The 27615-nt window shown below is 34.0% G+C and overlaps 2 protein-coding genes across 4 annotated transcripts in view; one reads left to right on the top strand and one right to left on the bottom strand.

The window, feature by feature from the left end:
* Nucleotides 1-27615, bottom strand: part of LOC134527964 (gastrula zinc finger protein XlCGF57.1-like) — a 192284-nt gene that overhangs the window by 48237 nt on the left and 116432 nt on the right. The window contains exon 7 of one of the 2 annotated variants that reach the window (XM_063361072.1): nt 4018-11790. The exons of the other annotated variant lie outside the window; for it this stretch is intronic. Within the exon in view, the coding sequence (XP_063217142.1) occupies nt 9947-11476 (1530 nt within the window). The 5' untranslated portion in view covers nt 11477-11790 and the 3' untranslated portion in view covers nt 4018-9946. Of the gene's footprint in view, nt 1-4017; nt 11791-27615 lie in introns of those variants that run through there. 2 annotated transcript variants of the gene reach the window in all.
* Nucleotides 105-24889, top strand: LOC134527965 (uncharacterized). Of its 2 annotated transcripts, none has more exons than XR_010074325.1 (2): nt 105-290; nt 21730-24889. XR_010074325.1 is itself a non-coding variant. In XM_063361074.1 (2 exons), exon 2 carries the CDS (start codon nt 2558-2560, stop codon nt 3695-3697), a length of 1140 nt encoding a protein of 379 aa, XP_063217144.1. In that variant the 5' UTR covers nt 105-290; nt 2544-2557. The 2 variants fall into 2 exon arrangements, 1 of the variants encoding a protein (XP_063217144.1); XM_063361074.1 differs by lacking the exon at nt 21730-24889 and adding an exon at nt 2544-3697.

Genomic DNA, 27615 nt, shown 5'->3' with positions numbered 1-27615 from the left:
CAGTACAAACCCAATTGTTATCCTAAGATAATTACCATAAAAAGAAGTAAAGATTCATTGTCGATACCATAATTACTACAGAAGCACGAAAGCTACCACATTTGCACTCTAGTACCGTAACAACCGAGATGTCTATTTACCGTGACGGTGATGTATTTATTTATGACATATTAAAATTAAAGAACATTATTGAAAACAGGATGTTAAATTTTTATATGTACGTTTGGCACATGTTGCGAAGAAATAATGCGATCTGAAATAATGCAGTACTACTACGAAAACTGAAAAAGGTACTCGTGGATTTTTAGGTTATGGCAGTCTCACTCGTTTTTCAGTAATATCGGCCGAAAATTAACAAGCGTATCGGAAGTCGGCAGAAATGCCGATTCAATTAAATATTGGCAAAATCGGCTTCTTCAGGACAGCTCTACATTTGATGACATGAGTAAACATATTTCAGACTTCAGGATATTGAAAACGACTTTAATTTCCATGTAGATTTATTGTGCTTATGTTTTTTTTTGCAAGTGTAAATTGAATTAAGTAAAATACTTCCATTTTTATTTATTTTTCAACTGATTTAACTTTAATGACAAGTAACTGACATATTTCTGACACTAATTTTGAGGTAAAATATTATTTTTTAAAAATTCTTAAGAGTGAAGTCCACATCTATTGAATGTCCGCATCTACTGAATTTTTTTGTTGGTCCCCTGAAAAACGATAGATAGAGGTTTGACTGTAGTTTCATTTGAAGTTTATATGAAGGTACACCCGAAAGTTCAAGTGAATTTAAAAACTCCGCAAGATATGAAGTGCTTTGTATTGTACCCATGATTGTATCTATTGATAAATACTCCTTCATTTCCCCCTGCATCTCTTTTAAAATATAAGTGTTGGTTTTTATTAACAATATCATTTTTTGGCGTCAATATTGCTCTTGCGCACAAACACTGATCACAATTTAAATTTTGTTGCAAATCCGGGAAAATCTCAGTAATAAGATCCACATCATTATCTACTAAATTACAAAATTCTCTTGAAATTAAAATATAACCTTCAGCATCAACCTCCAAACCATCACCGAAGAAAATAAACAGATACCTTAACTCAAAAAATAAAAACCTTTAAGTATTGCTTGGCGGTGACAGAAGAATAAAATTGAATAGTGAATTGACCACCGTGCTTATAGTATTACATTGGTGAATTATTTAATTTACTTATTAAAACACCAGGTGGCGTTAAATTTCATTCTAATTACTCAAACTCTTAGTCGATCATACATACCAATGTAAATTTTTTTGCCATTCGGAATATATATATATATATATATATTTTTTTATTAATGGGTCCTATGTCCTTAACTATACCCTTGAAAATATGCTCACAAAATTTCATGATGATCGGTTGAGTAGTTTCCGCTTGAAAGCGTAACAAACAAACAATCAAACAAACAAACTCACCTTTCATTTATAATATTAGTAAGGATAGAACGCTTGACAATCGACGGCCAAAGACGAAAAATACTCACTAACGCGCGAGGTAATGAAAAGAAAGGTCAAATGGTTCCGTCTCTCACTCACACTCCCTAGTCAAGACGGAGAGGCCCGAGAATAGCCGAAGGCTCTTCGTTTGTGTTTAGTTCACAATACGCTCGCATGCACACTAGCCCCACTTTTACTTACATTTACGCTTTACTACTTTCTTTCTAATATTTCTCGCTCATGTGTGCAAATATGAAGATGGACCTGAGAACCTTTTTAATGTATTTTTTAATTCTCAGCAACTTTTGTTTGAAAATTTTTTCGATTAAACGCCTAAATTCTGAAAAAAAACTGATTCAAAATTTTTTTTAACCCTATTCTCCAAAAACTTCACGTCCAATTGCAAAAAAATTTGCACCATTCGATTCAGCGTCACTGAATTACCCTTATATCAATTTTCAGGTCTGCTGGTAAAAAGTGCTTACTTTGTCTCTTGTTGACTGGCCTTAGCAGGAATGGTGTTTATGGTGAATATATGTGAAGAACTTGAAAGTTTTTGCAGCATCTCATGTCCTACTGGAGAGCAGCATGTAGACATGAGACCTTCTAGAATCATCTGAGATAACAGTGATGTGGAAAAACTCAAAACTGGTTTGCTCTCCACCCTCCATTTCCCAAAACTGACAGTTTGCTTTCCATCAGTAGTGGTTTACTGGCAGGTCCTGAGATTAATTGCCATATGGCCTAGAGAGTTGGAAAGGAGGGAGTGAATAAAACTGTGGGGAAAATGTACGACAAGGTAGTAATAAAACGGAAAAACAAAGTTACCACACTGGAATCGATCACCTCATCTGTTGAATTGCCGGAAAAAAACAGAAAAGTAGCTGTGGATACGCTCACAATTTTCCAGCGAGTATGTATTGCAAAGCAATCTAAACAGGATTTACAGGATGACTTCAAGTATGAGTTGGCCCCATTCCCGATGTCTCTGTTCAATGAACAAGGTATGCGCAAGGGCACAAAATATACTCTGTTTTCTGCCTTTATGCCTCTTTCCAGCCACATGCTGATAGATGCCACAACTCACATCGTTTTGGATGGTGGCTAACTCTTGCACAAGGTCGTGTGGCAGCGGAAGAGCACAGTTCGAGCACTTTTGGCGCATTATACCACCTACGTCCATAACCACTTTGGAAAGAACGTCTCCATTGTTTTTGATGGCTACCCCGAAGATGCTACCAAAAAAAAACACTAAAACAGCAGAACGATTCAGGCGATACGCAGCTCATTCCAGCTACGAATTGACATTAAATGAATCCACAGTAATTCAAATTGCTCAAGAGCATGTATTGGGCAATGGGAACAACAAGAGATGCCTAATAACTCTTCGTTGTGACGCCTTTCAGAAGGAGGGAGTAGAAGTGGCTGTTGCCGAAGAAGATCCGGATCAAGAGATCGGCATGATGGCGCTTTCAAAAAGAGCAGTAGCCGATCGGGTCATCATAGTGAGAGAAGACGTTGACCTGCTCATTCTTCTCAATGGTTTAGGCGCTGAAGAGACAAATGTCTACCTTCAGAAGAGCACGAAGGGCGAAGCTGGTTGCTGTCACTACTCTACAACCTCCTACAATCACCAGGACTCCCAGCGATCACCATGGATGGTACTATTCACCCATGCGTTCACCGGGTGCGATACCACCTTAGCACCGTTTGGCCAAGGAAAGACCAAAATTACCACACTCCTGAGCAAGAGTGAACCACTTGCTGAGCAAGTGGAGGTCTTCCTTCGGCCAGACTCCACCCCACAAGCCGTGAGAGAAGCAGGCATCAAGCGCTTTGTGGCTCTATATGGGGGTGACATCGTGAGGGATACATTGGATTTCCTGAGGTATAAGACGTTTGTCACTTCAAGGAGCATAAACCTCGCCCGTTTGCCACTGACGGAAGATGCCGCAGGCCACCATGCAGCAAGGTGCTACCTCCAAGTGCAGAAGTGGCGGGCAGTCAACTTGAACCCCACTGATTGGGGGTGGAAGCTGTCTTCTCAGGGACTCACCCCCATCCTCACCCCCATGGATCCCGCACCTCCTGCCTTACTGCGAAAAATTTCATGTAAATGCAAGAAAGGGTGCTCTGGTATCTGCTCGTGCAGAAAGACTGGGCTCCACTGCTCAGTCCTCTTGCCAGTCATGTGGTGGCAAATTGTGCATTAAGGTCCCGGATGTGGAGCTGGATTGCTCGGACGATGAAGATGACCCGACTACAGACTGGGCGCCTGTCACAGCGTCCATCACAGCCAACGAGACACCATCTTTGTGCGAGCCCAAGCCCGGGCCATCTAAGATAAAAAGAAATGCATGATTTGGCAACCAAACCACAATACCTAAATGATTTATGTTAGTTTTGTTTTTATTTTTTGTGTAAATGTAATTTGTCCTTATAGTAGGTACCATAATGTTTGTACAAGCATTTCAATATGTAGGTGTTTAAAACAATGTTTGATGAAGATGTAATTTTCTATAGGTATATTAAATTTTTCTTTTTTCATAAAACCATTTTAACAATAACAAAAATAAATAAATTTTAAATGCTTGATAAATAAAACAATAAAATGATGTGAGAACAGTTTTTTTTCATTTCCCCCCAAAAAACCACTTATGGTTTTTTTGGTTATCTGCCGTTTTTGAGAGAACTGCTGAGCCTACAGGTACCAGCTTGGTCTCAAATGAAAGATAATTAAATATACTACAACTTTGTTCCGTATAATCTATTAGGTGGGATACGTATTTTAGAATTATATCATAAAATCATTGAGCATTTCGAAACAATTTCACATTTTTGGAAATAATGGCCTATTTTCGAAGAACTGTAGCTTAGGAACCAATGTCTGTATTGAGCTCGCCCTGGTCTCAAATTGTACCAAATTAAGTCTTCTTTAAAACTTTGTAGAATGACTGTACCGGTCAGACCCTTCCTTCACTGAGATATTGAGAAAAAACTGAAAAAAGTCCGAAAATTTCATGGTTTTTTGGGTACACCGCCGCTCGCACAGCACTTTGGAAATTGCAAATCTGGTTTTTTAATGTTGGTTTAGGTCCTAACAACATATAAAAAATTCAGAACACCTGACCTTTTGCAAGCACGACCTCCTTTTCATGTTTAACTTGACTGGACTATAGTTTACTACCGTTTCGTGTGGATTGGGTTTAACCTAAAAAATTTTCATTTGTAGGGGCATATATGTTTTGGCTAGCATTCAATATCTGTTGTAACAGAGGCTCAATTAAATGTGAGCATACTTTTAAGATCCTGTCGACGTGTTGGGTTTTAGGGATTTAATGCCCCATAGTAAAAAACTCTTAAAATTGAAAAATAATGGAATTGTATCAGTGGTAGTATTTAATGTAACTTTAGGTGTGTTTATCGATAATAAATAAAAATTAAAAAAAAAAAAAACTTAGCAAAACAAAATTGGAAAGGAAGTAAGGGTAATGTGAAAAATATATAATTTACATTAAAAAAATTTTGATAGATATTCTTCCTAATTTTAACATACTGCCAATTTTTTTTTGGGTTTGTTGTTAGGGGGAGGGGGGGGGGGGGGGGTCATTCCTCACCAAATCAATAAATGGTCAAAACATGATGTCTTCAGATATTTATGATTTTATATCACCTTTGGTTTTTGAGTTATAATTTTTTTAAAAAGTAAAAAAATTTAGTTTGTAGGAACGTTTTAATATATATAAAAGCATGTAACTCTAAAACCGTTTGTCCTAGAACACTCAAATTTTTACTATTATCTTTAGAATGACAATGGCTTTAATTTGACATTATAACTTTAGTGTACATCACTTTATTTTTTTTAAAAAAACTCATAAAAAGGTTTTTATAAAAAAAAATTGGAATTTTTAATTTTGATGAAAAAAATACGTACTATTTATACCAAACCTCTTTAGAAAGTTGTGTACAAAGTTTAATGATGGTATTCCAATGGTACCATATTGAAATTATTGTTAATATAAATAATGCGTATGGAGATTCTATTAATGCATAACTTATTAACTTAGATAAAAAATTAATCTTTTAAACAACACTCAATTTTATTAAATTTTCATTTCATTTAAACAAAAAATTTAACTTACTTACAGTCAAGGAACAGTTATTTTTTATCTTCTTTTAGCACCTCAAATTAGTAAAGTTGAATTCTCTTCTTTACCAAAACTTGTGCTACTTCAGCCATCTCATCTGCTGGTACTTGGTAGGTTCTACCTGTTGCTGTGGTTGGATGTAATTTGCACAAAATATAGTTTATTGGCAGGGCTAAGGTATCTGCTCTCCTAGGATATGTGAGATGGCGATGGTCCTTTTGGGTGAAGAAAGTTAACACAAACTTCTTTTTCAGCACCATCTTTTGAGTCAACATGCGCCAACCACCACTCATCGTAAACACAAGCGACAAAATCCACAATTTCTTCAAATGGAATGTTTTCATCACCAGAGCTGATCTGTACTCTATGTGTTTTTGAATCATCAAAAAATGAGTAAATTTTGGTTTCGACACGATTTAGATCTAGAGGAATTAAGATGTGGAAGTTCTGGGACCTAGGGACTGCCACAGCTTTTTCTAACCTTGGTTTTATAATCTCTTCTTCATTTATATACTCTTCATTGGTTATATAAAAAACAAATATAATTAATGGAAAATTATTCACATCCCAATGAGAAAGCTGAAAAAGGGTTCAAATTTGGTTTACTAATGGATTTTGGAGGCTGGCTTTGGCAAAACGTTCCTACAAATTATCAATTTTTAATTTTTCAAAAATTTATAGATCAAAAACGAAGTCAAAAAAAAATTTACTATGTATTTTTTGTCATACTGATGAGTATGAAGTTATGTTGGGTCCTGCTTCTAACAAAAGTTCAAGTCTTATTGAATATTATTGTTTATGAAAATTATAAAGAAACTAAATTTGGGTTCGTAATATTCTCATATATAGACTGTACCTCGGCTTCAGTTAGGTAGATTTAGATAATCATATAATCTATAGGACTACTAGTTTTAACACAAGTTATGGGGAGAAACAAAGTTATTTGTGACTATTTCAATAGTGTCAATTTCTGTGACCACAAAAGATATTTGGTCAAGCTAATATTCGGAAATGGTTAAAGATATTCAGCTCACCTCAGTCCTAGCTCTAGGCACATCAATCATGGTCGTAGTAATAGTTATATTCATCACAAATATTATCACAATCATTTAATTTTATCTAGAGTCCTTAATTCAGTATGAAATACCATGATTCCCATGATTAATAAGCTTGCAACAGTCAAAATTATACTGGTAATGAAATTTACTTCACTTTTCTATCAGGCCATTTTGACGTGATAACGTCTAATAAATCGATGAACACTGGCTGCACGCACAAAAAATTTTCCCACTACGGATGTCCCACTACGGATGTGTTTACGCATGCGTGGCATCTCTCTGGTATGTTGTGGACGGTACAGAGAACTCGGCCGGCACTTGGCGGCGTACTGGTTTGAGGTTATTTTTGTGCATCGCGCCACGGGAGTATATTCGCAAGGAAATGGCGTTCTAACAAGTACGTATTATTTTAATTACTAGTGTAAATCAGTATATTTAAACAATGTTGTATGAGCATTGTTTTAGCTGTGTAACTAAATATTTATTGCTGGTATGATACTTTTCACGCTTTAAATTGACATTGGTAATTATTTGTCATGATTTATTATTTGATAAACTAAATCACACACCGTATTATAGTTATGAGCCCAAGAGCGTGTAAATATTTCGAGTCCAATAGAGAATATGCTAGTTAAAAGAAATTCAAACAAATGTCGTGCGTGGAATATTATCAATTATAACATCTGAAACAACAGTTTCCAATATGGCCTCGTGGCTGAGCGGTGAGCATCGTTTTCTGCCAATCCACAGGATAACGGTTCGAATCCCGGCCGAAGCAAAATTTTTTTTTGTACTTGTAAAAATAAATACGGCGCACCCGACACTTCAAAAGTAATAAATATATTTGAATTAATAAATGCAAAAAAAAAGTAAATTTATTAATTAAATTGTACACTTCATTTTACTCCTTCTTTGTATCCATACAAAATTGTGATAATTCAATAAAATTGATTCAATTTTATTCATAAAAGTATGCAGAGATAGATTCTATCATACAAAAGATAGAAAAATTTAAAAAAAAGTTCTTCTTCAAAGAATATAATATTTTTAATGCCTAAACCTATAACGGCTCAGTCTCAGACCGAATATGATATTTCCTTTTCTTCTGGATCAATCATTTCATCAATGTTTTGTTATGACGTTGTCACGTTAAACTATCGTCCGTAAACCGACTTTACAGTCAACCAATTTTTTTTTAGACTCTCTTCTTCCAAACTTTCTTAATAATCAGATTTTCTAATTAAATTTTACTATGGCCTGGGGTCATTGTTCCTATCAATCTTAAAATAGAACACTTGTAACTAACTATAAACTAAACAAAATTGTAACATTAAAACAGTTAACATGAACAATGAGAAAATAAAATGAAATTGCATAGACAAACTATATGAATTAAATTTAAAATAATAGTCTTTGCAGTCTGTTTGCAATACTGCTGCTATGCAATTGTCCCATAGCTTTATAACAATATAATGTTTTTAAATTATTTCAGTCTTTGACAAATGTTTAAATAATTATATACATATAAAAATTATTTGCTTATAATTTTTGTCTATTTTGAGTGGTCATTACCCGCTCAATACATATTTATATTCTAGAATATTTTTATTTATAAATTAATTTAATTCAAACTAAAAAGCTTATAATTGCACCAGATTACAACTTAGTGACAACTCCGAAATAAATTTTTATTATATTTTACTACATAGTTAAAAGATACTTAATAGAAGACCAGTAGCCAATTAATGTACATAACTTAAAATAACCTTGAAATATATATAAAACTAATGAAAATATAATACAAAGTATTTTATATGTTATCAAATGAATTATTATTGATATCTTCTAATAGATAGTTAATATTTTTATTTTAAATTTATAGACATAAATCTTATTTATTCTGAATTTTCATATTCACACACTATAAAATACAACAATTTAAAATAAATAATTGAAAAAAAAAATAACGTTCAAACCATAAAATTACTACTGCTTCAATATTATTTCACAAAATATCAATTAAGTTCAAAGTGAACAAAAAATTATCTACAGATTATGTCTTACCTCTGACTATTATTATCTTATAGTAATTATTAACATACATATGTTTTACACTTATTGAGGGAAAAACAGCAAAACATACAGAAAATCTGTACAAGAATTTTGAGAAAACAATTTTGCACTAAGGTTGGTATTCCAAGACATAAAAGTAAGGGTTTAGGTGTTGAATATGCTACACCTGTACCTTAACCATATTCCTAGTGCACGGTAGGGCACGACAAGTCCCTTATTTTTAGGCGACAGATTTTGGTGTCCTATCCATTGCCACACTTTTGCCCAAAAACACGCCCATGCGCTCAGATTTTTGTTGATTTCGTCCAGATGGCTGAACCGCATCTGGTGCCAAATAACTGATATAAATTTAATGATCACAGGTGGGTGGAAATTCGAAGCATTTTGGTGGGCCAAATGAAATTTTATGACAGCGAAACTATCAACATGTTGTATACTTTAATGGTCATAAAACCAAATAATTTCAACTTTAAAAGTACTTGAAAATTAAAATTATAATGGCATCATTTAATTTGCGCAATAGTGCTGCATTCTTCAGGACTTTAGGCATAGCCAATGTAACGATGGTTGCCAAACTATAACTAGAATGAATGTATTGAAATCAGTTTCTAGCTCCGTGCAGGACACAATTTATTAAAAAGGTTGCTTTTTGTTACCTAATACAGATTTAGTTAAGACACGTGTGTGAATACAGTCTGCGAGTTACGTTACAGTTTTATCCAAACAACTGGTGTTTATTCGCTACCTTACCCGAATGTCTTGGAATACCGAGCTAAATACTCAACTTAAAAAATTATTTGTTTTAGTTTGGTTGAGTTCGCAATTAAAACATTAAAATTTTTAACATACAAAATATCTTACGTTAGGTACACAATTCCTATAAAAAGAATTTAAAAAAAAAAATATAGTATAAAAAATTCTGCAAAGTAAACATAAAAACAATACCTAAATGTTTTAACAGCACTGCATGAATTAATGTCTACATTCAAAGACACTTTATAAGAAAATAACACAAAATAAGTTCTAAAATTTCGTGAAAAAATGATAATGTAGGAAGTCTTACTAAGAATTTTTTTCACTGTAAACTAAACCCAAAAATTGTTTATCACCTATATGAGTCACATGTGTACAATCAAGGAAAATTTCTACGAAAATTTGCAATGCATACTGAAAATGAAAATGGTTACTCATGTGCAGACCTATGTGTAAGCATATGGCAATTCAATTTATCTTTACAAGAAAATTTTGCACCACATACTGAACATGAAAATGGTCTCTCACCTGTGTGTGTGCGGATGTGTCTAATCAAGTTTCTTTTATCAGAAAAGTTTTTGCTGCATACTGAACATGCAAATGGTTTCTCACCTGTGTGTGTGCGCATGTGTCTAATCAAGTTTTTTTTAATACAAAAGTTTTTGCTGCATACTGAACATGCAAATGGTCTCTCACATGTGTGTGTGCGCATGTGCATATTCAAAGAACTATGTTGAGAAAATTTTGCACTGCATACTGAACATGCAAATGGTCTCTCACCTGTGTGTGTGCGGATGTGTGTAATCAAGTTTATTTTAATAGAAAAGTTTTTGCTGCATACTGAACATGCAAATGGTCTCTCACCTGTGTGTGTGCGCATGTGTCTAATCAAATTTATTTTATTAGAAAAAATTTTGCTGCATACTGAACATGCAAATGGTCTCTCACCTGTGTGTATGCGGATGTGTATAATCAAGCTTCTTTTATTAGAAAAGTTTTTGCTGCATACTGAACATGCAAATGGTCTCTCACCTGTGTGTGTGCGCATGTGCATATTCAAAGAAATATGTTGAGAAAATTTTGCACTGCATACTGAACATGCAAATGGTTTCTCACCTGTGTGTGTGCGCATGTGCATATTCAAAGAACTATTTTGAGAAAATTTTGCACTGCATACTGAACATGAAAATGGTCTCTCACCTGTGTGTGTGCGCATGTGTCTAATCAAATTTATTTTATTAGAAAAGTTTTTGCTGCATACTGAACATGCAAATGGTTTCTCACCTGTGTGTGTGCGGATGTGTCTAATCAAGTTTTTTTTAATACAAAAGTTTTTGCTACATACTGAACATGCAAATGGTCTCTCACCTGTGTGTGTGCGCATGTGCATAATCAAGCTTCTTTTATTAGAAAAGTTTTTGCTGCATACTGAACATGCCAATGGTCTCTCACCTGTGTGTGTGCGCATGTGTGAATTCAAAATACCTTTAGAAGAAAACTTTGCACAACATACTGAACATGAAATTTTTTTCTTACATGTATGTGTTAGCACATGTGAAATTAAGCTATCGTTCCGAGAAAAATATGCATTGCATTCTGAACAAGAAAATGGGTTGACTCCAGTGTGATCTTTATGAGGTAACATGTTGCTGCGTATTGTACATGATGATATCTCAACTTTATGTTTACGCATGTGTATTCTAAGACTACTCTTAGTATAAAACATTTTGACACACCTCCAACACGAAAATGGTTTCTCAGTTGTATGAGTAGATGTGCATACTCTTAGATCAGGTTTAGAACAATATTCCTTGGGACATGTTGTATTTGAAAAATGTTTTCTTCTCGCTTTGTTTTGTACACACGTCTTCTTACAGTCTTTACTAGAACACTTAACATCATGTGTGTGCTTAATGTGTTTTTTCAATGTGCTAATATGATAAAAACTAGCTTTACACATGTAACATGAAAATGCCCTTATATTAGTTTTATTAACTACACCTACATCAGTAGATGATGTTAAATTTAAAGAACTAATCTTATTGGTCTGGCTAAGTATGTTTATACTTTTTTCATTCGAGCGACCAGCTTGAACAATTGTCTCTGAAAAATCACTGTACTGGTTAAGCTTTATATGTTCCCAGTTACTCCTAGATAGAACACCTACTGTAGATTCAGGAAAAATAGTGCTTTTCAATGATTCAAGGTTTTTTCTTATACAGGTTACACTGCCAGTCTTGGAGGATTTACTGCTATTTGGAGCTGCTAGTAGAACTGAAAAAAAAAAAAAAAAGAATTGCTAAAAACTGTGACAATAACCTAAAACATTAAAGTTTTTATGTTAAAGGATTGTACACAGGGGCAAAATTTCCATGGAACCAAGGGAAACAAATAAAATTAATAAAATGCCTTTTTAATTGGATTCTGTATTGGTTATTTCAATACATTATTTTGTAGACTTGCTAGTTCTCAAACAGACACAATTAATTTTTAATGCAACATTCTTTCTTCACACAGCTCTAACGGCGCAGGGTTTACTGGACTGTTGGAGAAATCCGCATGCTTGAGCTGGTGGTACTGTTCAGGTAGCAAGAAGCGCTCGTATCTCCGTCTCTCTCGCGCGTGGGACCTCTCATTCTATTAGGTTTGGGCATTCCCAGGTAAGATAATCTCCCAAGTCCCGTAACAGAAAGGGTTCAGGCTGCCATGTTGCCAAACTAAAATGCTAGCAGGTAGAGACATTCTTGGAAATGAGGTCATTCATTCCTTTCTTTCTGTTGTTCGAAGACATCAGCTACCTAACTTACTCTTCGCTGCTAGACCTGCTAGGCTCTGGCTTTCAGTGTGAAGTGTGTTAAAACGTAAATAAGAAAATGGTGTTATTCTCCAATATAATTTTTTTCTGAAAGGCACAACATTTCAAAGAATGTAAATTAGGGACAAATCACCCATAAATCAAATATAGTAGCAAAGACGCATTAATTTACTAAATTCCTTTTGGTGAGATATTTAAAGATAATGATTTGATTTTACCAAACAAAATAATATTCAAGAAATTAGCCTGTATTTCGAACAAACAAAATTTTATAATGTTTTATTGAGATACTATAGTTCTTGGAAAGGACTATAGTAGGAATACAGACGCAAAGCAGGAATTTTCAAATAATATTTATTTCAGAAATAATGTTTCTGTACATAATTGAACATCTGATAGTTGTTATATGTTTTGATTAATATATATCGATAAATCATATGCACATGCTAAAAATATTAGTTGAAAATAAATTTTAAGAAAATAGTTACAGGGAAGTGATGTTTTTTTGTGATGGCATACCGTCCATTTACGCTTAACTGAACAATTTATAAAATTAACCCTTGAAAACATCTCAGCCCAAAACTGTGTATAATGTAATATTGTAAAGTAAACATCCGATATAGTTAGCAATGAAAGCACAAAAGTATAGTTCAGTGCATTAACGTCTGGTAAAAGGTGTAATGTTTTAGTTGCCGGCTTCTATAATTGGTGAACTAGAGTAGTAATTAGTATGTTGGCAACATTTTGAAGTTTGTTATATTTTCACATTTCTCCGTGATGTATGAACATAAGTCACTATGTCAAGTACAACGTACGTTTCGCCGTTTAGCACAATGATAGAACACAATGATAGAACACAAGATAAAGAAGATAGTACCTAAGCAAGGTTTTTTAAAAGTGTTTAGCTAAGCCATAAAACACAATTTTAAACTTATTACTAAGTAGCCACCACAAAATACACAGAATGTCACATGAAGAAAATATTTTGTGGTGACAAAATAACTCTTGTTAAATTGTGTTTTCTTTAGACCAAATAAGTTATGGATATTCTATGTACATTTGTACATATTCGTAGGAAAGAAACATGTTACAAAGATTTTTAGTTCTTAAAGTATTTTCCAGTTTACACATTTATTTGACCAATTCTGAGGGTCATAATCTATAGCCAAAAAACCTAAAACCAATAGCAAAACCAAAAATTATGATGACTCACTACACTCGTAGTTTATAATGCGTAGTTGCTGTAAAAACAAGCAATGCTTATTGACTACCAATGTTAATTTTATACTAAATATTATATTTTTTTGGTAAAATGCAGATTTAATGGCGTATAAGTAGCTATAAGCGCCAATATGGAAATATAATATGCTGAAAAAGACATCTTGCATTTTTCCAAACTGTATTTTAATTCCATAAAATAATTTTAGTTGTGAAATTCTGAGGCAAAGAATAGCCTCCGAGACTTATTTGAATACCTTCTAATCTTATCAATAGCCTAGAGGATACAATGAACTTTCACTATCGCCAGAAGTAATCTTTAACATAATTATGTGTGATATCCCAAACATACATTGTTTTAATGTGGTTCACCATCAATTGCATGTTGTGTGTCATTAAAACCCCTAAGCTTCGTTGGGTAACCAAAAATGAATGTAATTGTTCTGCGTGTAAATAGTCACTCCGAAAATATTTTTGTACTATGTATTGTTATGTTATGGTTATATTAATAATCGCCAGTTTCGTAAAGAAAAAAAAAATTTCACAAATGAAAAATGTAAGGTTGTTGTCGTTGACTTATAGATTAAAATGTTGTGAATTGTTTTCCCTATTTGTTTCCATGCAAGGATTTGAATCGTTTCGGGAATTAAGTTTTGGAATAACATTTATACTAAGCAATTTTCTCGTATCGTATCTAAAAATAAAAAAACTTAATATCAAACACTGCTTTCACATGAATTATTTATTTAGAAGTCTCCAGCATTTAAATTACAGATTTTGAAATAAATCTTTATGAATACAAAAATTCATTTCACATTACCCCACAACAAAACCAGAGATACACGGGGTCTCGTACACACACATTTTTAAAATCTCTATTGGGCAATTGCAGGGGTCACGTCTGGCCGGTATTAAAACCACACGAATGTCAAATTAAAAATATCATATTTTATTTACTCAGGGCATAAAACCAGTTTTTAAACTCATTATTAGGGCAAGCATTTTACGCAAAAAATTTGGAACACAGATCAGACAGCTACAATGTAAACCTGCTCCAGCGGTTTCTTCCTCGTGATTGGCGGCCGTCTGCAAGAGAAGACCGAGCTACTGAGGACAAGTTTGCTTCCGCACTAGATTACTGTGATTGGTATTGCAACAGACATGTACCATATGTACCACATGTACCATATGCATGCCCCTACTAATTTTTAACAAACAATTGACTACAAAACACAGGTCAGCTGTTCTTAATTATGTCATGATAGAGGTTTTTTGTACGAGATTCCATTTGGCAAAATTCGGCAACCAAAGGTGCACAATGGACATAGAAATATATCACCCCAACAAAAAGATTTTAACATAACTAAAGTGTTTATTTAGTGAGAAAAAGTCATGCCAACACAATTATAAGACACATAAAATAAATCCTTTCAGATTGTCAGAGTAACAGTTCGAGTAAATTAATTTTTTGGAGCTTCAGAAGTAATCCGACATATTATTTTGTGGAAGAACGCTTAATATCTCAGGTCCCCCTTATGTCCTTGACAGTATAAAGCAGAAAGATCATCAAGTACAGAACCCCCAAACTATCTGGAAATTGGTAATGTAATTGGTACTGCTTAATTCTATTTTGTGATAAATCAATTGCATTCAAAATATCAATACTAGTTAGCAAAGAACACATTGAAAATTGTTGGTTAACCACAAGAACAGCACAACACAAAAACTAATATGCTAAGAACTAACTTTTTGTTCACTAAAATGTTCATGAGCACTCAATATACATAATATCCAGCCCATAAGACGTAAAGAATAAACCGTGCTCTTTTGAGCTTACTTCCAAGATAAAGGAAACTAGAAAATTCCTTTCAGCTTGTCCATGCAAGTATAAGTCTATGAGCAGAATTTAATTCTATAAACTTGATGTACTAATGTTTTGAAACACATTTTGGTAAAATATTTATTTTAATCGCTTCCACTTAAACTAATTTAAGAAAATATTTTGCTCTAGCCCTTTATGAAAAAGATAAAATTTGGTAAATACAGGTTGGTAAACTAGCATTTAACTTGAGACCTGAATAACATTTTATCTTTCTTTTGTTATACATCACATCAAACTAATATTACAACATAATTAAATTTTTACTCTATTTATGTTTTATGAAGGATTTATTAACAGATTATTCTATATATTCATTTAAAAAACCTCATATCTTTTCCATTTGATATTGATAAATATGGAAAAAAATATTAACATTTACAGTTACATGTCCACCTGCTATGTAATATCTCTACTATATCAACTATATAAATTATTTAGTATCTTATAAAGCTTAGAATATAAGCATTTTGTGAGTATTTTAAAATAATTTTTATAATGGTAAATATTTGTTGTTTACGACTATCCCTACACATCCGCGGAGAGTACAATATAAATATAAATAAAGCAATGAACTAACTTTGATTAAATCAAATTCAGCGAACCTAAAACCTGAAAATTTCAGTTACATTACTTTATTATATTAATTGTCTCAAAGAAGTAAAGCTTAATCTATACGTCCATAATTGTTTTCTTTCTTCCTTAGGTGTAACACATAATCATGTATTCTGATACTCATAATAAAATCCAGCAAGGATGAATCTATATGAAGTAACCAAAATTATCAGCTTCCATAATGTTTTTATTGGTTATAGACACATTATTTCTACCCCAAGTATAGAATGCTACATTTTAAAATACTCATAGGTTACTTATACATATTTATTAACATCACTCGAGTAACAAATTCTTAAAATACTGGTCAAGGTTTTTGCATGTGGTAGTTGTGAAACAGAGTTATAAGCATGTGCTAGATAAACTGTTTAGCTAAGATTTTCAATGTTTTCTTTAGAAATCATCTACTAAACTACTGTACTATATCCTTTCTGTAGTGAATGCTGGTTGAGCACGTGGTGGTTGGTTTATTTTGAATGGAATTGTTTGAAAATTAATATATACGCTGGCCCCTTAGCAAATTTTTAATAGCCCGTTAAAATCAATTCATGCTTTTAGAATAACAATGTCACTTAAAGTAGCTGACATAGAAAAAAAAATTTTGACGTTGGTTCGCTGAAACCCTATAATTCACTATACGTCACAGCCACAGATGCGTGGTTAGTTTCTTGTCTTTCTCATTGTGCCACTACTAATTATTACTAATAAAAATCTAAATGTTTTAATGTGAATATTTAAAAATTAGTAATCATTACTGCTCCTAACGATTTTAAAAACATTTATGTAAACCAATGTATTATCATAATATACAAATTTCATGTTCTTAAAACAAAATTATTTTTGCCAAATTAGGTATGTAATTAAAAAAATGTATCTATTAAAAAAATAGATTTAAAAAGAATTTTTGATTGGTTGCTTAATAGAACACCCGCGGTTTTTAAATACGGCGGGAAGAACCAAGTACCACATGTAAATTTATAATTTTAAGTTAGGTGATCTTTGTGTTGGAAGTATGACTTAATTCTTTAAAATTTTAAAAGGTTTGCATTTGTTTGAAGTTTTTGTGTTAACGTCACTTAAACTTTGTCTTCGGTGTTTGAACCGGACAAGTACATTACACTATATACCGAGGAAACAACACCAATAAGTGTTTCCGACATGTTATCGTTCATTAGCACCAAGCAGTAGCAAATTTTTCCTAGGCCCTTTAAAATCATGGAGGTCTCGTCGTCACAAATATTTCTGTGAGAAACTCTGCTAATTGATAAACTTACTTTATCTCCCATGTTTTTGTTGCAACCCTTCGTTTCAACATACAAAATAAAATATTTGTTTCCTATCATTTATACTTTTACCAGATAACCAAGTATAGCCTAATTAATTACTTTCCAAACACATTTGGAAGTAATACTTCAATAATTCATGCCCAACACATACACAAACATTCATATGTACATGCATACACATAAAAAAACATATATACCCCTATGTGTACAAAATTCCACTCTTCAACATATTTGAATGAAGGTTTACTTGTAACCTATACACATGTTTATAAATATTAACGTACTACAGATATATAAAATACTATAAATATTAACGTACACTCATATCCTATATGAATACAAACATGAGTTCATGAAAACGTTTTACTTTCAGATGACTATTAAATTAATGATGATGAATATGATGATGAAGAAGAAGAAGATGATGATATCCTTAGCTGAATTGTGAGCTCAGTAACATCAGTTAAGGGCGTGGTTGGAAACAGCATAAACACCGAAAGTTTTCTTGATAAGGTGATCCTGCGATTGCCTTAGGTGACACGTGAATGAAAGGATACAACACCAAATCTCAATCTAAAACATTTTCAACTCAGGCAGTAAGCAAGCTGGGATGTTCTAACCACAGACCAAACAACTGGACAAACATACACATGTGTACTCACGCCTACATTACACACACAATATATGCAAGAAAACATATTTTTAAACAAATATACAAATTAAAATATACCTACATATATATCTATGTATGTGTGTGTGTATATATATATACACACACACTACTAATATTATAGATGCGAAAGTTTTTAAGTATTGATGGATGGATGTATGTTTGTTACTCTTTCTCGTAAAAACTACTGAATGGATTTGAATGAAATTTTGCCTACAGCTAGCTTATAACCTGGATTAACACATAGACCCCATATTAATATGAAATTCCATCCCTCAGGGAGTGAAAAAGTGATAATTTCATTTTATAACAGAAAAAAATCATAGTTCATAGACATACAAATAGTGAGTGAGTGTAATTTCTCTATGTCTGACACACGATCATACACATAGTAAGGTTTGGCAAATTAATATTTTTCTCCTTGGTGATACCAGTCCGCTTCGTGGAGCTCGCAGCGGCTAGCAAAATAAAGGTGCTAATATCAGTTTTTTTCTTAACTTCGTCAATAGATAGAGTTGCCTTGAATATTAAACGCACCATCGTTTGATGCGTTTGTCGTGTCTTTAATTTTCGTTTGTTTGTGCCGTATGCATTCCTATACCATTCATCCGATTGCGATGAAATTTTGGTGATTTCTTATGCGCATGCCCATGAAGGTTACTGAAACAGTATAACTATTTTTCAATAGTTGGAGCACGAATTGTGTTAAAAAATGTGTTTATTTCATTTTATATAGCGGCACTTTGTCTGTTTTTCTTGTATAAGTGCGCACGCATGACACAATTTATTTAAATATAAAAGAGAGACAGAGATAGAGTGATATATATACATATACATATATAGAGTGAGATAGAGACGGAGAGATAAGTTGAGATAGAGCGAGGTATAGAGAATGAAATGGGTTAGATAAAGAGATATACCTATAGATGTATAGAGCTATATAGAGACTTATATATAGAAGATATAGAGATAGTGAGAAGTATATATGTAGATATAAAGAGATAAATGGAGATAGAGAGATACATAGATGTATATAGATGTAGATAGAGATACATATATATAGAGAGATGGATAGATGATTTGTATATGTGGAACTACTTCAAACATATTACAAAACATAACTGAATGAGGCATTGCAATGTAGGCCGAGCATTAGCTAGATAATGGAATCTTTTCAATATTAGTAATCTCTTATTTTTTAGCTATTTTCTATATTGCTTTATAAAGTCTAAATTACATACAGACCAGGTAAATAACTATAAACTGGCAGAACGTCTGTCGGGATCTGAAAGTGATATAAATTAATTTTCACGCTTGACATTCAAATTAGAAGGCAATTACTAACTACATCTGATTTCGAAAAAGGTCCCCTTCACACTCTGTTCAGCTCGGCCAACGCCGGGTATTGCAGCTTTTGTGTGTGTGTGTGTTTATATATATATATATATATATATATATATATATATATATATATATATATATATATATATATATATATATAAATGCATTTTCATTAATCTGTTGTAAAATTGTACTAAGATGCAAACAAAAATTTATTTCACCCCTACTGTAAATAAAATACACTTGCTGAATTTCTTCCCGGACTTGATGACCAGATTCTGCCGAACTAATTGATGAATCTGGCTGGATTTCTTCCAAACCACCTGCATTTTCACGAAACAATCGATGAGCACCTTGGTATTGTTTTATTGCTTATGACATGTTTCTTTTAGTTTTAAATATCGTTTGCCATTTCTTAATTTATGGGGAGCCATTGTTGCAAGAAAAATCAGTGAATGTAAAACGGTACGATTAATTTCCCCAAGACTGACTAAGCCTGCATCTAAAACCAGCAATTGTTTGTATTAAACTTGCCACCCACGTATTGGCATTTGTTCACCATGCAAACGCGACAAGTCAGGTAGGCGAAGCCAGCCCAGGGCGGAGGGCAGCTGTGGTCCAGCAACCCTGCGGCTGGCAGCCAGGCTGTTTACCTGCTCGCTCGGGGGGCGGGGTAGGGTGGAGGGGTTGGAATGCTAATGCTCAGCCAGACTTCACGGCGCCAAGTGAGTAGCAGGTTGAATCTGATATATTTTGGAATTCCAGGCACCAAGAAAACATGCATTCACCTCTTGATTTGGATCTGAATTACTATTAAGAATATCACACTTTTTGTTGTTTTTTATAAAAGTATATGATTGTATGTATTTCAAGTTTATATTATTACTCTAAGTGAATTTTTGCAGTTTTTATATTACAGTGAAATTAGCTGATTTTATGACCGTGCACAAATACTACTGGTCAATTATTAAAATTTTTTAAATTATGTCATTAAATAGTTCACGTATATGACTTGCGCTACATCAAAACTTAGCTGATTTCATAAAGTATTTTTTGAGATCCGTATTGCAATAAATGCTACAAAACTAAACTTTGAGCTCGTGTAGCTCAAACACCACCAGTTTTAGAGACAATTCTTCACTTATGGAAATTCGTTTGTATGTAAACATTATTTAAACACTAAAATCAGGAATAAAAATTTTTGGGTCATACAGCCTTAAATGCCACAATCCATTGACTTATCAGCTTCTTACAATGAACCTCAGAGCAGGGCTATCTTCGCATATATTCAGACAGTACCAGAAGCCACGCAGCCGGACTGGAGAACCACACTAGAGCTCAGCTTCCATTGCGGTAACAATAAACACGTGTAGAACAAATTTAGTTGTTTAGAGAAACAAAAAAAAAATCTACAACTAAGCTAACTATAACCATTTTAAATATTTATCAAACAAAAAAAAATTGTTAGTTTTATAAGTTTTATGGAGTGGTTCACAGTATCAAATGCCTTAGGAAGGTTCAAATAGCAAGCATCAACTTGACCCCTATTAGTTTCTTCAGTATATATTGGGTTTATAAAAGTAAATTCGTTGAAGTTATTATCCTAATTCTAAAACCATTTTGACTTTTTGATAATCTATTTTTGAAATTGAAATTAAGTTGCTTGAATATAATTTTTCTTCTTCAAAAATTCTTGTAAGGCTTATACAAATTATAGTCCAGTCAAGATTTACATCCGTGTTTGCAAAAGGTCAGGTCGTTCTGAATTTTTTATATGTTGTTAGGACATAAACCAAAATTAAAAAACCAGATTTGCAATTTACAAAGTGCTGTGCGAGCGGCGGTGTACCAAAAAAACCATGAAATGTTCAGTCTTTTTTCAGTTTATTCTCAATATCTCAGTGAAGGAAGGGTCTGAACGGTATAGTCATTCTACAAAGTTTTAAAGTAGACTAAATTTTCTTCAATTTGAGATTGGGGCGAGCTCTATACAGCCATTGGTTCCTACGATACAGTTCTTCCAAAATAGGCCATTTTTTTCCAAAAAGGTGAAATTGTTTCGAAATGGTCACTTTTTTTGTGTAATATCTTCTAAAATACGCATCCCACCTCATAGATTATACGAAACGAAGTTGTAGTAAATTTAATTATCTTTCATTTGAGACCAAGCTGGTACCTGTAGGCTCAGCAGTTCTCTCAAAAACGGCAGTTTACCAAAAAATGTCATATGTGGTTTTTTTGGGGCGAAATGCATATAAAACTGTTCTCACGTATTTTTATGGTTTTATTTATCAAGCATTTAAATTTTTTTTATTTTTGTTATTGTTAAAAAAATTAATTTGAGACATGATGTGTAGACTAATTTTACATATTTTTTTTTTTGTTACAGGACTATTGTGAAGAGTTTCAGACAGATGAAGGTCCCCATGGCAATAACATTCTTCTTGGATCGTGAAGATCTGCTAATCTTGCAAGGAAGGCTATTTTAGGAGTCCTAATCGTTCGTACGGGTGTGCGAAAGACAGACAGGTGACAGAGAGAGGAGATAAACCCGAGCGTTTTCGTTGTCCCCTCCCTTGAACACCATACCGGCAACCGGCAATTCCAGGGTAGATCTCAGTGTGTTGCAGAATGTCTATCCCTCCAGGCATGTGCTTCGTGTGTCGTGATGACCTCGACACAGGTCCTGTTGTGATCATCAAAGAACGAGGGATTCGAACACTAATTGAAGTGAGTCAAAAACGTAGTCTCACAGAAAATAAAAATTTCCTCCAAATTTGCAACCAAGTCAGTGTTCATGATGCATGCAGGAAGAGATATACAGCTGTGTGTAACGTTGAAGCCTCTATTCATCGAGTAGGGGATTCTGCTTCGCAACCAAAGACTTCATAGACTAGATTATCAAGTAAACTGGCTGCTACCTAGAGAGGGATTTGCTTTTTGTGTGGTGATGCTATCACTGAAGAATTTCTCCAGCAACAAAGCAAACTGCCCTTGACAAGAAGGAATGTGGTCCATACAGTTGAGAAGCTGGGCATGAGGCAAACTGTTCTAGATGCAGCTAAACGCCGAGGTGACGATTGGGGAAGGGCCATTGAGGAGCGCCACCTCGCCATTGACGACCTGGTTGCTGCAGACGGGACGTACACAGATTGTGCTACAGGAGCCTGTTTAGATTACCACCTGCTACTGGGAATAAGAGAGGGTATCGTCCAGCCAGTAACACTGAAGAAGCTATGGAGTGTGTGTACGATTACCTATTGGAAAACAGTGATGAATGCCAGTTTTCTTTATCACACCTTCTGCAGCAAATTAAAGGTGATTGTATATCTGATGTCAGAACAGCGAAAACTCACCTCCAAAAACGTTTTTGCGATGACATAGTCATAGTGGAGATGGGCTCCAACAAAGGGACATTCGTCTGCTTCAAAAACACCGGCCATAAAATTTTGTATGATCATTGGTACATAGAACAAAAAGGCAATGTGCAGCAAGAGCAGTTGAGAGTTATGAAGTCAGCCACAGAAACCATTGTGGAAGATATCCGCACACAAGTGTATGTCACCAGTCAGTATCCCCCCCTCAGACCATTTCTTCAACAATGTTGATTGTCATCCCTGAGACTGTTGTTCTCAAAAACAAGAGTGGCCTCCTTGAAGCATGGAAGAAGTGTGTGTCATTTTGTCATGCTCTGATAGTTGCTATATGACCTCAATCTTTTGTTTTCTCCCTTCTGATTGGAATTGGTACCTACTTTTACCGAAAATATGGATCCAAACATCTGGTAAATATGTGTGCGGCGCTAGGGTTCTCCTGTTCTTATTCAGTAACTGTGCAGCTTGAAACTTCGGCCATCTTACGAGATCAATCCTCACCACCAATAGGAAAAAGAGCTTTTATCCAATTCGTCTATGACAATGCGGACGTGAATGTTAACACGCTGGATGGTGCCAACACATTTCATGAGATGGGAGGCATTATGTGTGTAACCCCCGAGAGCAGTAATGCGAGACAAAAACATCCCACATATACAGAACTATGTTTCTGCTCAAAATGTGACCTCCAGCAGTGAGGTTTCAGTTTTCACGGTCAAAAATCATTTTCCTTCAATTTATCCATGCCCCTCCCACTGACTATAAGACTGTATTCATTTCACTCATGGAAGCCAGTAACCTGGAGAAAAGCTCATGGCCAGAAAATCACGTTCGTCACTTTCGACCAGCCATTATACATAAAAGCAAGAGATATTGTCCAGAGTGGACTTCACCCGGAGTTGAACAGTGTAGTTGTACGGCTTTGTGGATTTCACCTCTTACTGTCCTTTATGGGATGCATTGGCACAATAATGGGTGGGAGTGGTCTGAAAGATCTACTAACCACCATCTACACAGGCCACAGTGTTGACAAAATTTTGAATATGCACGCATATTCACGAGCTGTTCGAACCCACATTTTGACAAACCTCACACTGGCTGGCATTGTTTTTTATGAGGCTGACATGACTCCTGAGGAGTGAAACGAGAATGAAAAATTGCTGAGAGACACTGAGAGGTCTCTCACTATGTCAGCAGAAGAAATTGATACCTACCAAATGCTAAAGGCAAAATTTAAAAGTGCCTTGGAGAAAATGGAAGCATATGGTCCAACATCAGAGTTGTGGGTCCAATACTTTCGTATGACCACTTTGATCAAACTATTCATACAGGCAGAGCGTGCTGCTGATTGGAACCTTCATTTGTACACTGTCTACAAGATACTCCCTTTTTTCCATGCAGCTGGACATGTTTTGTACGCTAAGAGCGTGCACCTCTACCTTCAGGATATGATGGCTCTACAAGATCGGATGGCTAAAAGTGAATACCAAATGTTCACAAAAGGATCCTTCACCATTCACCGGTCTGACAAGTTTTAGTCTGGGTTGTGGTCAGACCTAACAATTGACCAGAAACTGATGCGATCCATTAAGACCTATGTAGGTTGACCCAAGGAAGGGGAATCTCTGACAGTGTGCTGGCAAGGTGGACTGCATAGGCCAGTCAACAAGAGGGAAAGTAAACACTTTTTACCAGCAGACCTGAAAACTTGATATAAGGGTAATTCGAGGACGCTGAATCGATTGGTGCAAATATTTTTGCAATCGGACGTGAAGTTTTTGGAGAAAAAGGTTAAAAATTGTTTTGAATCAGTTTTTCTCAGAATTTAGGAGTTTAATCAAAAAACGTTTTAAACAAAAGTTGCTGAGAATTAAAAAATACATTAAAAAGGTTCTCAGGTCTATCTTCGCATTTTCAATCATGAGCAAGAAATATTGGAAAGAAAGTAGTCAGCGTAATTGTACGTAAAAGTAGGGCTAGTGTGCGTGCGAGTGTACGTGTGAACTAAACAAACAAAGGGCCTTCGGCTATTCTTGGGCCTCTCCGTCATGACTAGGGAGTGCGAGTGAGAGAAGAAACCGTTTGTTCTCTTTTTCTATTGTCTCACGCGTTAGCGAGTATTTTTCCTCTTTGGCCGTTCATTATCGAGCATTATATTTTAAATCGAATCGTGATTCTTATGGCACACCGTTTTCTTATTTATTGTCAAAATAGTGAACCTAAAATAAATAAAAACAATATTTATTTTAAAAGAAACTAATAGTTTCCGAAACCATTTTTCTTCAGTCAAGAGTTAAAATAATGAATTCTTTTTGTGAATTCATAAAATTAATTGATATAATTAATTGATTTAAATATTTTGCCTCAAAATTAATTTGTATATAAAATTGAATATATTTACTTTTTAAGATAAAATTTAGATTTTAAATTTTATGCCTATTAAATGGTTTATTTCATTCAATTCTTAATTACAGATTTTTTTTCCCAATAAAAAATTATTTGTATATCAAATTGAATACATACTTGAAAAGTATTTTATGTCCATACATAAAATTAATTCAAATAATACAGGAAGGCATACTAAAAACATGGAATTCATTTTTAGTCTAGATATAATTTTAGTTCATTTTTAATATGATATAAGAAAACTTAAATGCTTTTTTTTTATTCCAGGTAAAAATTGAATGGACCACAAAATATTTGGAATTTAAATACGATGAATTAAAATTATACTACGACTGCGCGCTATTTCAAATTTAAATTGAAATACCACAGTTATAATAATTCAATTACTTGAAATAAATTTTATATTGCACGAAATTTGTATTGTGCCCACACAAAATATTCATTGCCAATTTTCATTATGTGCCTAATTTAAATATTTAAATTCAATTTAAGTATACTATTTTAATTTCACAAAGTTTAGTTCAAAAATTAAAATTATATACACAAGTTTAATTCTAATAAAATTATATACACAATTTTAATTCTAATAAAATTATATACACAATTTTAATTCTAATAAAATTATATACACTATTTTAATTCTAATAAAATTATATACATATTCTTAATTCCACATTACAGTTTCGGACATTCAATTGTGTACATAATATTAATTTGAGAATTAAAATTATTGAAAATATTATAAATTTAAAAATAAAAAAATAGTACTATGTCGTGCATCGTATTTTGTCGTTTCGTGTATACATTTTTATTACTCTTGTTATTGTTACAATTATTATTATTTTCTTTTTTGTAGAATATAATGAAGACAAAGTTAGTCATGAACGGTGTAAATGGCAAAATGAATTTTGGTATTTCTGACATTGTAAATAAATTAAATGGTTTCATTTTTCCAAGAGTACTAGATGGTTTTCTTAAAATGAAAATTATGTTTTACTGAAGGGTGAAACTAACATTTAACGAAAAAAATACGAGACTAAGTTTTTATGAAATACTTAATCTATTTATTTATCTACATCGCTTCAGAAGGGTATTTAATTTCTCTATCGTCATCTTGCTCATTTTCTTCAACTTCCTCGTAATCAAAATCTTAGGGGTCCAGTTCGATCCACATTTGCGGTGAATGTAAATTCCGAGTGCCAGCTGCAGATGCGATGTAAAACCGGAACGTCGGTTGAGAGCTACAATAAAATGGGCTATTGCACTTCGTTGCAGGAAATATCATTCTTCATCGTCGTCTACTTTTTCCAGTGAATTTGGTGCAACAAGTTTATCAATAAGTGCACGAAGAAGTGGAGGAATGTCTCGTTGAACTGAATGGAGAATTTTACCAGCTGGTTGGAAAGAATCATTTTCATAATCGTGATTCTCAATATCTTTTCGGACCATCTCTGCTGGACAGTTAACTACTGTTTTTTGCTGCATTACATTGAGGGGAACCGGATCACGACACCAGTCTCCACATAACTTGTTCATGCTGAAGCATTTATATAAGATAAAAAGTTTTGCGGCCTCACTGATGCAAAATGTGCATATCTTCTCCGAAACATTCCATCAACTTTCGATACAAAACTTTTCTTGTGAAACATCTGCTGCCTGCCAGATAAAGTATTTCAGTCGCTGTGAATTTTCCTTTTTGCGAATCTTTTATGTGCTCCGCAATGAGTTGAAAGGCAGAGTCTATTTCTGCTACTTTTGAAGGATAATCCAATTCGTCGGCTGGGGTATTCCAACACACATCTATACATTTTTTGTGATATCGTGCACCCACAGCAACTAGAGATTCAATATCTTTCAATCTATGTATCAATTCGATGCTTGTTGCATCCTCTCGATGTTCAGCTAAATCAAAGATCTTGTCCTTTACGTAGTCGTGCTGTATCACGAAGCCTTGTTTGCGAAACGATCCCATGGCTTTGCGCATATGAAGCACAAGTCACGAAAATTTAATTATTTTTCCGTGGGCGCCGACTTGGAGAATCTCACTGACGTACCAGGTGTTACACCAGAAGATGTCGATGAAGTTTTCATTTTTGTTGCTTTTCCAGCCGCCCTTGTGACTGTTGCTGTTAAGTACCACTTGCGGCACGCATTATGCACGAGAACCGATGTACTACTGCTCCAAACCTCCCATTTTCCATAGCCAACTGCTTTGCTTTTCGTAATTAATGACTTCAGACCCCTTTCTCCAATGTTGTCGACTTGTAACGTAGCACACTCCAGTGCTTCATCGCGTATGTTGCATACAGTGCCCGGATCCATGAACACAGCTTACTGAAAGAATAAAAAAAATCTATGTACTATTTTTAACATTCAACATATTAAAAGAATAGTTAGTTATACATGTTTTCATGAGTGAATATTTGATGTGCGCATAAATTGTAGTGTTCTAAAAAGCAGTAGGAATGCTCTTTCAATATTAAAGGTAAGCGGCA

This window comes from Bacillus rossius, chromosome 1, assembly GCF_032445375.1.
Source record: "Bacillus rossius redtenbacheri isolate Brsri chromosome 1, Brsri_v3, whole genome shotgun sequence".
NCBI classification, from domain to species: domain Eukaryota; kingdom Metazoa; phylum Arthropoda; class Insecta; order Phasmatodea; family Bacillidae; genus Bacillus; species Bacillus rossius.
The sequence above is the reverse complement of the archived record's forward strand: the minus strand, read 5'-3'. Positions and strand labels throughout refer to the sequence as shown.

Excerpts from the sequence above, each read along its gene's own strand:
- LOC134527965 (XM_063361074.1), top strand. The coding sequence starts at position 2,558 with ATGCCACAACTCACATCGTTTTGGATGGTGGCTAACTCTTGCACAAGG.